Genomic DNA, 16,264 nt, shown 5'->3' on the forward strand with positions numbered 1-16,264 from the left:
TATGTTATCGGTCATTCTGATACTGTTCAATTTCTATCAGGGAACTTAACGTTTTAGATGGGAGAGGCTTCATCAATAACTGTCGTTGATGATAATTTTATAAATCATGATGCCACCTACCCAATCCAATCTGAAAAATATGCACTTCATAGCTGATTGACTGTTACATAAAGTCTTGCTATCAAACGTAGTATGTGATTCTTTTTATAAAAATGAATTTTTTAAAAATCAAAATTTTAATACTGTTTACACTCTTTAGTTCAACACTATCTTCAAAAAAATTGCTATTTTTTCTCCAAAAAAAATCCCCAACTATTTTCATTTACTCTTATGTGACATTGAACTATTGTGTCTATTTCTCATAAAGTATTTTATTTGCTTTAAGTCTCAAGCACAACAAGCTATTTGAGAACGACATCAAAGAAATACATATTAAAATCTATACCTTACTATAATGCATGACCACATTAAACTATAAAGAAAGCATTTTATATTTGCTCATATCATCATGAGACAACATATGTTAGATAAAATTTTACCTTTACCATAGTATGGCTTTTTGACATGGCTGTCACTGGTTTTAGGCTTTCTCTCCTCCCCGGGAAGTTGTCTTGGAGGCTGCTCTTCAAATGACCTCATATTATCCCTTCTGCCAGCTTCCATTGCCATTTTTTCCCTCATGGCTTTTGCTCTTTCAGTTTCCAAAGCAATCGCTTTCTCAAGAAGGGTTAAATTACCCTTGGTCATATCAAATACTTCTTCAGACCTGTCTGAATTAACAGAGGTGGTGTCATCATCTCTTTCATGACACCCATCCTCCTTTGCGCAGCTAGCAAAAGTTCTAGATCTGGGACTTAACTGTTCTTCAAGCCTCATTAAGTTCATCATGTCAGAGTAATTCCTATCCGGTGTTCTTCCTGGGAAGTCATCTTCTTGCCTGACATGTTGACGGATGTTCATGTTTTGCTGTTGATTTCTTTCCTGTGGGTTTGTCTCACTGAGTTTTCTAGCAAGATCAAAACATTGGTTTCTCAAACATTCCAAACTGCTGAGACACACCTCCTCATCACTCTCCTCTACCATTTTTTCCATAAGTCCATTGTTCATAGGTTTCCCTAGCATTACGAAGTTCATGTTTCTGTTATCTTGCTGTGACATATTGTCTGCATAATTTCTGTCATTAATGTTCTCTGAAAGCACTACACCATGTCCTTGTGCTAATAATTTAAGGGAGTCCACAGTTTCCCTAACAACATCACTGTCTAAATCTAAACTCAGCTCAGTTTTTCGACCCATATTTTCATTTTTGTCACTATCATCTTCCAGACTATTGGATGTATTGCTGTTCATTTCTGATTCAGTCCTGGCTCGGTATGCTGCATCCTCAGCAATTTTGCCCAGATTTAATAATGACTTGGCCACCAGTTCATCGTAATTATCATACTCGTCATTATTGTTATCGTCTTTTTCTGTGTCTTGCATTATTCGAGTATTGTGACAATTCATTTGATGGTCTTCTGCAAAAAAATTAAAAAAAAAAAGAAAAAAGGAAAGGAAAAGGAAAAAAGCTAGAAGTTGAACTGTAGTTATAACAGCATGGTCAAGTCAGAAAAGAAACTATAAGTCAAACACTTTATCATAATTCTAGGGCCTTTAAGCCCCATTTGCAGTTAGTTTTAAATTGCTGACATTAAGAAAATAGATTACTCTAGTGAACACAAGGCCATTTTTAAATATTTTCTATGCATCATTAATTTCCTTCATTAATCTTACAATAAACTAGCAAATATGGCAAATATTTATTATGTATAATTTTACTTTTTCTTTAATTTCAAAAATAACTTATTTTCTCTTTTCTTTATTTACAACTTAATCAAATTTGTAATAGTAAATTATATTACTAAGCTTTCTAAGAGCTTTGTTCATTGTCAGATCTGAAATGGTATAAAGTAAAATGGTTTTCCAGTGGTTTGTTTCTACAATGATGCTTCTACATCACTGAGGGAAAGACAAGTTCTTAAGGAACTACCCAGAGATGTACTCTACAATTCCTGTTTACTACCATGGTGAATTCTTAGTCTGAATTCAAAGGCTACCGGACCTATGCAGTCATCACAAATTTGATGCTACTGAGACATGATTTTTCATGACACACAGTGGAGCAAGGAAAGCTTTGAAGAGAAATTTTAGGACATAAACCGGTTTCATTTGGATTCTACTAGCATTGCAAAGTCACGTGGGAAGGGAACAGGTAAGGAAGTGGATGCTCTGAAAATAAATACCCATGTATAACAGTACGGTTCCAGAGTAGATCCAAATCCCACTAAAATAATTGCATCTCTTTCTTGGTCTGATATTTCAGTAGTGTTTTCTCGATCTTGATCTCCAGAAAATATTTGTTGGCAGACAGAATTATTGCATGAGAGGACCTGTTGGTCCATGATTTCATTTACTTCCTCAAAACTATCTGGGAAACATTTTTTTTAAAAAACTCAGGCCCCAGAATTCAAACAAAATCCTACTATTTAATTTGAAAAAAAATTTTTTTTATCATGAAACAATATCTTTGAAATCATCGTGATCACCAAACATTACACAATTCAATCCAACAAAGTATTCACTGTTACTCTACTAGCCAAAACAGCATATTTAATGGTTTGAAGACCAGCTTCAAAGGCAGGATGATCTAGTTTCAAGAACTCCCTCCGACCCATACAAGCTGGGTGACCAGAGATACATTACTTAACCTCTCAGTATTCTGTTCAGTTTTCTAAGACTATAAGTCACAAATAGATTTTTGGTGTAGGAAGTTTTAATAAAATGAATTTGCTACTTTGAGTAAAAGGCTGGACTTAAAAAAATTCACAAGTCCCAATGACTATATGTTGAGCTTTTCTCCCCTGAAAATTGTTTTAATAATATGGGGAAATAAAAATGAACCCTGTAATATTTCAATCTTAAGTTATTCAGAGTTTGAGTCAGTTAAAACCACATGCCAAATTTAGATGTGAACTCTGCTTATTTTCCTTTTAAGTAAAGTCCAGAATAATTTTTTTTATTTGGATTGTTTGTGAGATGGGGGTTGTTGGCATTAACACTTCCAGTTAGCTAAGGGTTAATTCATGTTGCTTCACGTTTCCCTTTAATGCTTTCTTTGTTCTTCATCCTTAGAACTGTAAATGATGGAATAAGCAGTTTCTTAACACAAGCAAATCACACCTGTTTGAGAATGAGATTTTATTCTCACCAGAAAAAAAAATCAGTAAACCTGATAACCCAAATGCATTGAGACTCCATGTTATTTGTTTCAAGAACTTTAGTTCACACATCCTTCTATGATATGAGTAAATTAAGCTCAATTATTTAGAATTCACGGGGTAACCAAAAGTAGAAATGGCATTTTTCTGAATCATCCTCATCGGACCTCACCTTTCTTTTAGAGGGGTAAAAGTATCCTCCAAGAGCAGTGAGAAGAAATTAAGGTGGCCACTGTAGATATTTAGAAAGGTAGTAAAAGAACTAATCTCAGAAATAAGGTTGTGACATTTACCTAGAGTTTAGAGGTGTAGGAGCAGAAGTAGATTGCAATTTAAAAATTTCTGAAATTCTAAAAGTTATATTCTCCTCTCAATTCATGCACTTTAGTTTTGGATGCGTGGGCTGTGGTTTTGGGGTACCCCTTATGTTAAGCAGCTTGTGCCACGTCCATGCAGCATCTCTTGTTTCTCTGCTTTCTGAATTCTTCTCTGAAGTAAAGTTGGTGGAGGTTTTTAAGCCTCAAATTACGGTGCCTATAAAGAATCTATAGGAAGAAGGATCTGAAAGGTGTGATTCATGATCACTCAAACACATACACATTCTTGAAGCATTGGAAACTTGAATTAATGGATAAAGTAAAATAATTTCAAATTTCTTGTTTTCATGTTTCCTTCACAGATCTCAGAGTTATATGAGACCTCAGTAGATGTTCTGTTGCTCCCAATTTCGCCCTTGGGAGCCAAGTAGAACAAGTCTGAGCCCTATTCCACATTATTGCTTTTCAAATACTTGAAGATGGCTGACATATTTTCCCTCAAACCCCAAGTTTTCTTTCTCCAAGCCAAGCATTCCTAGTGCCTACATCAAACCTTTTATCATATGAACTCAAAGATTCTCACTGTCCTTATTTCCCATCTTTCCATAGTCTTCACTTTTAGGGCCCTTCCTAAAATATGGTTCTCAGAACTGACTTCAATACTCTTGATGTGATCTGAACAGGGCAGAGTAGAGCAGAGTTTGTGGCTCCTTATTTCTATATAAAGTATCTACTTTATTCTATTCCAATATTGCAATTGCTTCTGTGATTATCCACCCACCCCCACCACTCCCCTCCCACCAACATATGAGAAGAAAAAAGCTTAAATTAGAATGTGACGAGAAAAGTCCACTCCTTCTTACTCAAAAGAAAACAACAAGAAACACTCTTTTTTCCCCACTAAAACTCCATACTTTGGGTAATATGGTTTTCTTCATTTGGGAAATACTGAAATATGGAATCCAACAAGTTAGTAGCCTGATCACATAGCAAGAGAAAGAGGCCTCAGAATGACCAGCATGTAAACGTTTGTTCTCTCTCTCTTGTAAAATAGCTAAAAGAAAGCCTTTATTTAGTATGTTGGCTAGATCAGTTGTGCAAGATTTCTGAAATGACATGAACAAGAACTCCTCAGAATGAGGAAATGTGGAGGGATGGTGATTCACACTCACTGAAGCAGTCCTGAAAAAGATAAGAATCCACTTATATCTTGTACTAATGTTTTATGGAACTTTTAATCTCCTTCTAACCTTATTTTCAAAGGTCACATATTTCAGTCTCCTAGACTCCAAATTTTGGAATCATATTTGATTCTGGCACATTATATGTTTTCTACCACAAAAAATAAAGTCCAAGTAATCTTCCTCCATTTCCTCACTGCTGCAACTTAGCCAATAGCAGAAGTAGAGCTCTGTCAGATGCTCTATTTTGATTTTTCCAAAGGAAATTAAATAATATGTATTAACCAATGCTTTTCAATTAAGCCTCAAAATAATGTAGATAAGAAAATATGGGAATGAGGGAGAAGTCAGTAGTTGTCATAAAGTAGTACCACTCACCACATTTATCAGTATGGCACCAATGGACCAGGGCCTGGGAAAAAGTAGGTTGATTGTGAAGGCTAGTTATATGAAAGCCAAAAAAAACCTCCAAACCAACCTCCTCCCCAAAACCCTGCAAATGCAGGCCATTCCACTAGCTTGGCTTGTCTTCAACTCAAAAAAAGCTTGATTTCTGGTATCTGAGGAATCATGACTGACAGAAGTTAATATATGAACGGCTGGTAGAAATGACATGCTTGGGTCTAAGTCCTTGAAGGCTGATAGATTTTCTAAGCCTTCCCGTATTTAACTATTTCAGAAATACGTTTGGTAAAAAGTCAGCTCTTAATTATCTGGGCTAATGGAGGGGAACGGTCAGTCAGTCAGTCAGTCAACAACCCATTATGTGCTGATTACATACTGTGCATCAGAAATGGTCAGAAATCCTTTTGTTTGCTCTGCAATACCCTTGACAGTTTTATTTTCTTTCAGGTGATATTTCCTTTCTCTTTATGTTTTACTGAGGCTAATAAGAACATGAATCTCCATTCCTGAGCACTTAGGGTCCGACAGTGGGGATGAGAAAGAAATAGTTGTATACTTTGAGAGGCTGAAATTAAACATTTCCTCAAGGTAAATACAAAATCCAATGGCTTACAATCAAAGTTTTATTCTATTCATACTTTTTGGTGTGTTGATTCTTCAACCAAATCATCATGTATTTGTAGTGACGTGGTATTCAATAAGACAGTAAATGATTGGTCCAACCAATCTGGAAAACCATTTAGAATTATTGGCAAAAGGTAACAAACATTTATATTCCTTGATCCAGAGAGCGAGCCCCTTCCTAGGTGCCTAATGGAAAGAGTCAAAGACAGAAATAAAGGTACCATACAGAACAAAATATTCATATCAGAACTTTTGTGGTTGCAAGAACTGAAAACAAAGTGGTTACCCATTAGTTGGGGAACTATTAACCAAATTACAGGGCATGAATATTATGAAATATCATTGTGCCATACGAAATGACAAAGGTAAGGAATTCAGAGAAATATGGAGGACTTAAAAGAACTGATAAAAAATTAAGCAAGCAACACCTGGGAAGCAATATAAAAACAACTACTTTAATGTAACTGGGGAAAAAACCTCAAATCAGTAGTCAAACTTTATACTATTAAATTATTACAAACCAAGTTTAGATCCAGAGAAGATGAAAAAATTGCATATTTCTTCTTTCACTGGAGAGTTGGAGGAATATGGGTGAGTAATCTTGTGTATGCTTCTTAAATACAGTTGATGTTTTAATTGGTTTTAACTGGTCTTTGGTACAAGGGAAGGTGTACTTTAGAGGAGGGAAAGAGACATATGTTTTACAATGAATGTGATATAAGAGAAAAATGAATCAATAAAATTAAAAAAGAAAATGGATATCATCCAAAATGGACTACCTTTCCCCCCTTCTTAGTAGAGCAAAATTTCTCTGTATATTAATTTTTCTTTTTACCCATAAAGGCAACATGGTACAATAGGAAGAACACTGGCCCTTTAGTTTGAGGACATGGGTTCTGATCCTGCCTTTGACATGCAATACCTTTATGTCCATGCGTCAACCACATTACCTCCCTGAGTCTCAGGTTCTTCACTTCTAAGATAAGGGGCTCAACTAGATGGCATATGAGGACTCTTTCAACTCTTCATCTATTTTTCACCACTGTTAAACTTGTTTTCTCAATCTTGGTTCTTCTCACTTTTTTCTAATTCTTTGTTCCATCATTTTTTTTCTCTCTTCAATCTTCAGTATTTCTCTTCCACTGTTTCTCTTCTATCTACCAACATGCATAGTACTCTGAATTCTTAATACATGCATACACAAAAACAAATACATATACATACTTTCCTAAAAACCTTTATGCCTCTTTATCCAAAATTAAGATAAGTAAGAGTAAGTAGAGGCTCTTACATATGGAAGTAACTATGACCTCAGCAGTAGAGAGAAAAGAGGGAATAAGTATTTCTTAAGTGCCTATTATGTGCTATGCATTGTGCTAAGTGCTTTAAAATAGTATCACAGGCATGGTGGAATAAAATCTATGATGCAAATATTGCTTTAGATGGTTATGCTTTCAAAGAAACAGGGCAGGTCAAGGAGATAGGGTGGGATAACTTTACATATTATGAAGGTTTACTAATGTGAAAAATATAGGAATGAGGAGGAGAAAGAAGTGTAGAGAACATTTGAGTAAAAGATTAATAGAAGGGTAGAAAGAAGAAATAAATGACGAGTTCAGGAAATATCAAAAACCTAGAGCAGAGGAACAACATAGTAATTATGGCGGGCTCTATCCAGACATCTATTAAGGCCCTCTCTCTTCCAAATGAAAACAAATAATAGATTACTGACTTAAGTAAATGATTCAATCCTCCAACATGTAGAGGAACCAAAAAGGTAAACTTCTATTCTGGATCTGATTCCTTCAATCAAGGAGGAACTGGTTTTGAGTTGGAAATAATGGGAACCTTGTAAGTGGAAGGGAAGAAATGACCATTCCCTTCAAGAGTTGTGATAGAGAAGGAGACAGAAGCTAGGTATGGCCTAACATGCATCCTAGCTCTGGGAGAATAGATTTCAAATTCTTAAGTGGAAGAATAGTTAGGATCCTATGGACTAAAATGCTACAGAGGAAGTCAATGTAGGAGGGATGAGAAACCCTCAAGAATGAAAATTTTAAGGTATACTACAAAGGGAAATAATTCTGGTGCAGAAAGAAAAAAAATAGGACATGTCTGATGAGACCTATGTATTTGCACAGAGAATTCACCAATCAAATTAGATTCTAAAAAAACCCTACATACATATTCATAGAAGATGGAAGCAAGGGCAGACAAGAGAGGATGATTATGATAAATAGTGAAGCAAAGTCCTGTAAAATAGTGTCAGGAGAGGTAAAGCTCAGAGGGAGTGGAAGCTGGTAAAGGAGAGGCAGAGACCACAAGATTAAATTTTTATTTGTTCATTTTTTAGCTATATTGGAAGAAAGATTACAGAATGGGAGATTCATTATTTGTGGTGAATGGTATTGTGTTAACTGACCACAGGGAAAGTAGTGCTTCTTAGATTTTACTTTGTTTTTGTTTTCTCTGCCAAGGACACTGACCCTGACATTAGAAATGACAGAACAAAATACTCAAGAGTTGATATCCAAGATATGGAGGGAAGTAGCAAGAGAATGCCTAGCTGTGTTTGATGAAGTCAAATCATATGGCTTAGATGAACAACATGATCGATTCTGAAAGAATTGGTGGATATGATGGCTGAGTGACTTTCAATAGTATTTGAATGATCATAGAGAATGGGAGAGTTATTATGAGAATGGAACAGAGAAAAATATGATCCTTTCTGTGAAAGGGAAAAGAATAGCATTTACAAAATATAGGGTAGTGAGTCTAATTTTCATTTTTGGGAAAATTCTAGATTGGATTATTGACGATATGGTCAGTGAACATTTAGAAAAGGAAACAATGATTATAAAGAACCGGCATTGCTCTAATCAAGAGTAGATTATGCTGGATTATTGTGGCTTTTTTTGACAGGACTGAAAAATTAGATAAGCTTGATATATGTTGCCTTGTTCTTTAGTCATTTTAGTCATGTCTGACTCTTCATCATCCCTTGTGGAGTTTTCTTGGCAAAGATAATGGAGTGGTTTGGCATTTCCTTCTCCAGCTTATTCTAAAGATATGGAAATGGAGGCAAACAGGATTAACTGATTTTCCCAGGGTCACACAGATAGTGTGTCTGAGGCCAGATTTTGATTCAGAAAGAGGAGTCTTCTGATCTCTAGGCACAGTCCTCTATCCCCTGAATCATCTAGCTGCCCCAAATGTTAGCTAGATATTTTCAAAGAATTTGATAAAGTATCTCCTGGACTCTTCTTATAATAAAGGTGGAGAGATATAGAGTAGATGGATTCAGAACTAGCTGAAAGGCTGGTCTCGAAGAGTAGCCATGGTTCATTGTCATCTTGGCTCATGGAGTGCTCCATGTACCCAAACTTGGCCTACAACATTTTGATTAGTGATGTGAGTAAAGGCAAAGATGGCATGTTCATCAAATTTGCAGATAATGCAAGGTTGGGAGGGATAGGTAGCACATTGGGTGATAAAGTTAAGATTTAAAAAAGATGTTGGCAGGTTAGAGCATTGAACTGAATCTAATAATTAAATTCAAAAGGGAGAAATGAAAAATCTTACGCTAGGGTTAAAAAAATGGCTTGACAAGTACAAGATTAGGGAGGCATAGACTATAGCAGTTAGTTTGAAAAAAGACCCCAAGTTTTTAATGCGCTGCAAGCTCAGAGAGAGTTCACAATATGATGTGATAGCTGAAAAAATTGTTCTAGGGTTCATTGAGAGACAAAGTTTCCAGGAACAAAACAGCAATAATTCTTTTGTACCCAGCCCTAGCTTGACCATATTTGGAGGATTTTGATCATTTCTGAGAGTCATAGTTAAAGAAGGACATTGGTAAGATATAAGTGTCTAGAGGAGGGCAGCTACCATAGTGAAGGGCCTTGATTCCATTTCATATGAGGATTTTTGAAAGGAACAGGGGATGTTTAGCTTAGAGAAGAAAAGACTCAGGGTGGCTATTTTCACAAATATGAATAGCTATCTTGTGGAAGAGAGATTATAACTATTCTCTAGCCCTGGAGGGAAGAACTAGGAGCAACAAGGAGAAGTTACAAAGGGGAACATTTAGTCTTTATGTAAGGAAAAACTTCTTCCTAATCAGAACTGTACAAATGTGGAACAGGCAACCTCAGAAGGCAACAGGTTTCCTTTAATGGGACATTTTTGAGCATAAGCTAGCTGTTACCTTTTGGGGTTTGTTATAATGGGAACTCCTGTTCAGGAAGAGGTTGGACTAGGTGATTGCCAAGCTCCCTCCTTTCCAACTCTGAAATTCTGTTATTTTAAGTATCTCTCCTCTCTCTCTTCATTTTATTGATAGTCTCCATTCACTGCCATCAATTGTTAACTATCCACTCACTCTTCAGCCTGAAGACTCATTAGGGACCATAGAATCTCAGAAATAGGTGCTTTAAGGGTCATCTAGCTCAACTCTAACTTAAATAAGAGTTTCTCTATGAATGGACCAACATAGTGATTGAAGAAAGAGGTTTCTCCAACCTGAAGGTGCTCTGTGCAAACATTAGTTATTACAATTATGAAAATGATATGGAGTACATTTTCTAGTATCATTTTTTTTGAATAAATGAAGCTGTGTTTTCAAATAGTTTGCCTTTAAGAAAGCATACTCAAGACAAACATTATAAAGGTTTCCAGAGTTTTGAAATAGCTGATTGTCTTAGAAGCATTTTCTTAAAGTAAATCTATTAAAGCATTTTCTCATTAGACCCTGTTTTCTGTATCCACAAGAAACCTAAAGGATCAGGACATGATCAGCTAAGAGATCCATGGCCTAATGTCTGTCCATCAGACTCCATGATCCCTGTGACACCTTAGACACTCCCTACTCACCACTATCCTCTGACCTTTTCACTGTGACCTCTGAGATATTACTCTGCTGTAGTTTGAATCTGCGCTCTGCCACTTCCTGCCTGTGTGGCCCTGGGCAAGAAATTTTGCTTCTATGGGCTTTAGGGGCTTGGACTAGATGACTTCCAAGGTCTCTTCCAGCTCAAAATCTATGACCCAATGGTACCAGTTCTCTTTCTCTCACATTCATTCCATCTTATACTGATCACTGAAATGTAGCTCTCTCCTGAAATCATTCCTGTTTCTTGGCTCCCTCCTTACAGCTATATCACCCCATGCCCGACACAAAGAGAAAGAAGTTGGCATATGTCTTGTTCCCCGGTGTCACTTTCGGACCCTCTGTCTGACACACAGCAACAACACTGCCCTACTTCAAATATCCTAGCCTTTACTTCCTCAATTTGCTCAACTGTCATGACTTCTGACTCAGCCAATCTTTAAGCAAATGTAAGAATGACCCTATTTTGGACTTTTCACCCCCCAAAAATATTTGCATCAAACTCCAGAGTTCCTGGTTAGAGCCTCTGGACCCACTCGTCCTAAAAACGGGTTTCTTTTTAACTTGAGCTTTTTGTCTTGATTTTTCCCTTTGTTCTTATCATATTACAATCCAGAAATACTTTTCAGGTTACCAACGTATTCTTTTTTTTTTAAAGAATCCTTATCTTATGCCGTAGAATCAATACTGTATATTGTCCAAGGCAAAAGAACAGGAAGGGCTAGGTAACAGAGGTTAGGTGACTTTCTGAGGCTCACATAGCAAGGAAGTATCTAAGGCAAGATTTGAAGCCAGGATCTCTCATTTCTGGATCTGGCTCTCAATCTACTCAGCCACGTAGCTGCGATCTATTAGTTTATTCTTTCTAAAATTCAGTACTCAGAATTAAACTCACTACTTCAGATGTGGTCTGACAAATGCAGAATAAAATGGAACTATTACCTTCTTTGCTTTGGATACTGTTTCTGAGAAAGCATTCTACAATTGCATTAGATCTTTTATATGGTCTACTATATTGTGTTGGTGCTTTATGATGAGCTTACAGAGAATATAGACTACTTTTCTAGAAAGTTTGCCAGTGAAGATAAGGAGAAATATGGGAATGGTCTCAGTATGTGGCAGGTTTTTAGGGTAGCTTTTTAAAAGGTTTATCTGAGCGTTTGGGGGACATATTTGAACATATTTGCATTTTGAGAAGTAGCTTGGAGAGAGCTTGCTCTATGAAAATCAGGTTTGGACAGGGTCATGTGGTAGATAGATAACTGAACCAGGACTAAAACATCAAAATTCTCATTTTGGTAGGGACTTAGTCATCAAATGAAGTCTTGTCACAGTGTCTTGATAATCCTGCCTTATCAAAGATTTCGTAATTAGAGCACAAACTCTGACAGGTCCTAATTGGTTAGAAATACTCAGGTCCTGGTGATAGCCTGGGTATTCTTCCTCCCACAAGACTGGTCATAACCATTATGAGGAAAGAGACTCATCATCAGATAGTTGGCTTCTAAGAGGCCATGGGAATCCATGAAATAAATTGAAAAAATGACCTGCTATCCCATATGATCTCCTTCAGCTTCTTCAGTGACTGTGCCACAATAAAAGTAAAGAGTATAGAACATGCTAAGAAATCATAGTTTAATCAGTAATTTAACTGTTGGTAGTCTTCATGTATCACCTTTGCAAAGCTGGAGTCCATTGTTTGATATACTAGTTGAAGAACTGAATGAAATTGTAAGGATACTGACATTTTTCTATCAACAATACAGAAAGTAATAAAAAACCACTGCAGATAAATGGAAGGATGGCTTACACATTTTCCAAGGAGAAACCATTAAAAAGGAACTATTTTAGTTGTGTAACAGACATCAGGAGTCATCGTTTTATGGGATACTTGGTCTTTTCACATTGTAGTGGTTATGATAAGTGTAAGTTAAGAGATATCCATTAAAATAATTGAAGTTTACACCATCATAGGCAATGGAGCAGAGAAAATGATGATGATGAGGGAGAGTGATGATGGTAATAGTGAAGATAGTAGTGGTGATAATGATTAGTGATGTAAATAGCACCTTGAACTTTGTAAGGTATGATTTACATACATGATCTCCTTTGAGATATGTTATTTAATATGACAGAGTGTCCCAAACTAAGTTGACATAGCAGTCAACAAATAACTAACAAGTGCTCACTAGATGCTTGGTGATATCACTGAAAAGATGTGTGCAGGAAAGGACTGTGAAAGCTGTTTTGGAAAATATAGTTGAGGATCAATAAATAAGAGGTCAAAGTTTTGTAGACAATTCAGAAACTTCTTACCTATACATAGGATCATGAATTTATCTTTTTGAGCAGATAGTTGAGAGACACTGGATGTGGTGAGCACTACTTAACATCACTGGAAACAAAGAAAGAAGGAAGGAAGGAAAGAAAGAAAGAAGGAAGGAAGGAAGGAAGAAAAGCAAATTTACCATAAGCAAATTGGCTGTATGGTAACAAAAAGGAAATGACTAGTTACCAACACAGCAGTCACTTAAGAGTTGGCTTTCTATGTGCAATTAGCTCTTACATTGACTAAAACAAAGGTAAAAATCAATACTAAATTAGAAGAAAGGATAAAGATGAGTAGACACTGAATGTGATTAGAGTAACTCCAATCTGACCTATTTAAACAAGTTGTCTACTTGAAAAATGGGAAATGGAAGAAGTAGATATTGATTATGATTATTATCATTCCTTAAAGAGGTTTAATTGGTGCAAAAAAGTTGTAATTTGAATCACAATGTGAGGCAGCAACATAATGTGAATGTTGGACTTGGATCTGAAGAGAAACTGGGGTTCAAATTCTGTTTTTACAACACGTTAGCCCTATAATCATAGACAAGTTCTTGAACATCTCTGGACATCAGTTTCCTCATATGTAAAATGTAGATAACAATTCTTTCAGTACCAATCTCACAGATTGGTACATGAGATAATGTATTTACAAGTATGTTGAAACTTCAAAATGCAATACCAGCTATCATCTTCAGTGTTATTACTGCAAAAAGGAACCTGAAAAGATACCAAAAAAATAGTTTATGAAAACACTTGATCTCTTGCCGGGCAGAGAGGCCAGGAAGTCATGGTTAATACCAGTTTTGAGCATAAACACATTTGCAAAACATTACAAAGGAAGTAGGCAGGTGGAAAATTATGAGCAGGATTATTACATGAAACAGTGAAAAGCAGTTAAAGGGAAAATAAGCCTACAGTGAGTTTGACATAAGAAAGACCCAGCTAAACGACATTATTCTAAGAGCACTGATAGATGAAATTGAAAATAGGGCAGCAAATAGACATCAAATGGAACAGATCCGCTGTGTCAGCATTTCTTTTGTGCTCTAGACTCATCAGCAACAATATTGCAATTACCACATTTAGATGCTACTAACTCACTGTCCAAGGAACTAGGTAAGAAAGTAGCCACTAGGAATACTGGGAAGACAAGGTGTACCCAGTTATATTCATAAAGAAGAAATCAATGTTAGAGAAGATACAATCTTTTTTTAAAAATCCTGATCTTCTGCCTTAGAATTAATACTATGTATTGGTCATATTTGAACCTAGGACTTCCCATCTCTAGCCCTGGCTCTCAATTCATCGAGCTATGCAGCTACCCCCAAGAAGATACAGTCTTAAAGTTATTCAAGGTCAATTTTAAAGATGTTTCAAGGAGATTAAAATGGAAATATTCAAAGATGGTACTTTTAATTTTTAAAAAAGTTATCCGGAATTGTTTGGCAGTTACTAACCTATATGCCATATTTTCTCATCTCTATAAAATCTCTATGAGGTTATCTTTGATGAAAGCGGAAAAAAGCTACAAATTGTTCAGTCTAGTAGGCATTTTTTATAATTTGACAACTAAGAAATGTAGAGAATATAAGATCCTACTGTATTAAATTGGTTTTTGAACATTGATCTCGAAAAAGTAATTGACTCAGTGGAACCAACGGCAGCAATAAGGCTTTCTTATTAAAAAAAAAGTTTCCCCCATGCATATACTAAAATTAACAAGATTCTATGACAGCTGGCACCACCAATATAACTGTTCAGCAATTAGCTGAATACTAACATCAAGCAAGGCTTAAAACAGGGACACATAAACTCACCTAAGATTGGAAGATACCTTGCCCAGAGTACCGACAAATAAAAACAATCCCTATTGATGGTGAAAATTCCTGTTCGTCAGTGGCATTGCACTTATAGAGCTGAGCCCTGAAACACTATAAAACATCTAAAATGAAGTCCACAGACATTTGAAAGAGACTGGCTTAGCCATCTACATTAGAGAAACAAACTGATTAAAAAAATGTCTATAACCCAGATGATGGTATTTAGCTAGACAGACAGCTAGACACTGAATCGGCTTCTCACTAAGAGTATCTTGTAGAGATGCTTCAGAGAGAGAGTTGGACCTAGAACTGAATGGGAAGAGGAAGAGCTGCCTAGGAAACTGTGCAGCATTTTCAGCGCTTGCAACCTGTCACTCCCACAGAGGTCTGTCTTTTTTTAAACACCAGTATCCTCCTAGAGATGCTATGTGGATATGAGTTACAGAAGATCTTGCAGGATCTTAGGAAAATCAAGACTGCAAGTGACCCAAAGGGCAATGGAAAGGCATACATTGTGTATAAATAAGCGGCAGCCTATTACCAACAATGAACTTGTGTGAAAGAAGCTGTATCAAAGGCATCCAAGGACATGTATGACCAGAAAAGAAAGTAGGCTTGTCATATCAAGAGTGATGGATAGCTTATATGCTGTGCTGTTATCCATGAAATATGAAAAGACCCAAGTGAAGGCCTTTAGCATGTTAGATAGAGCATGGATCCATTGAGATAGCAGAGAAAGATGAAACATTTAGAAGCTTGCAGTATTTGTCTTGAAAGTAGTTAAATTGATCCATGACATTTTATAAAATGTAGAAGTTCATTTAAGAATATAATTCTATCCCCTTTCCCCATCAACACTACTCTGAATCTTCCCATTTTAATCGTCATTAATTCAAAGAATTTAGAAAGAAACCCCAAGTCAGTCCCTTTAGTTTAACTGATCTGCCTATTGGCACAAGGCTAGATAATGGCAGAACTGGGACTAGACACAGTTTTCTTGAATCCCAGGCCAATAGTCTTTCCATTAACATCACGTTCCAGTCTCGCTGATACTTGAAAACATTCTGGGAATTTTAAAGTGGTGCTCCTAACTGTTACAAATAAAGAATCTGAGCACATACAATGATTCTGACCTGAAGAGTGAAGAAATTTCTGGTTCAAAGCAAAAAAAGGGAAGCTTAGACTTGTTTTACTTTCTATACCATTCAAATGACAAAAATAAGAGGTAAAGGACTAGAGTTTGGGGATGAGTAGTGACCTGACATCTACTTGGAGGGGTTCTAGCCTTGTGTACAATGCCTTATACATAGTAGGCATTTAATGTGTTTGTTGAATCTAATCAAATTGCTCTTGTTTCAAGGGCACTGACAAGGGTTCCTGTGCCAAAACAAAACAACACACAGCAAACACAAACAGTCCCCTCTCTAATCGAACCAAA

At 36.3% G+C, this 16,264-nt stretch overlaps 1 protein-coding gene across 1 annotated transcript in view; it reads right to left on the reverse strand.

Moving 5' to 3' along the window:
• MYT1L (myelin transcription factor 1 like) overlaps positions 1-16,264 on the reverse strand; it is a 309,828-nt gene that overhangs the window by 182,826 nt on the left and 110,738 nt on the right. Inside the window, exon 6 of the mRNA XM_044660933.1 lies at positions 540-1,514. Within this exon, the coding sequence (XP_044516868.1) occupies positions 540-1,514 (975 nt within the window). The remainder of the gene's footprint in view (positions 1-539; positions 1,515-16,264) is intronic.

This window comes from Gracilinanus agilis, chromosome 2 (assembly GCF_016433145.1).
Source record: "Gracilinanus agilis isolate LMUSP501 chromosome 2, AgileGrace, whole genome shotgun sequence".
Classification (NCBI taxonomy): Eukaryota; Metazoa; Chordata; class Mammalia; order Didelphimorphia; family Didelphidae; genus Gracilinanus; species Gracilinanus agilis.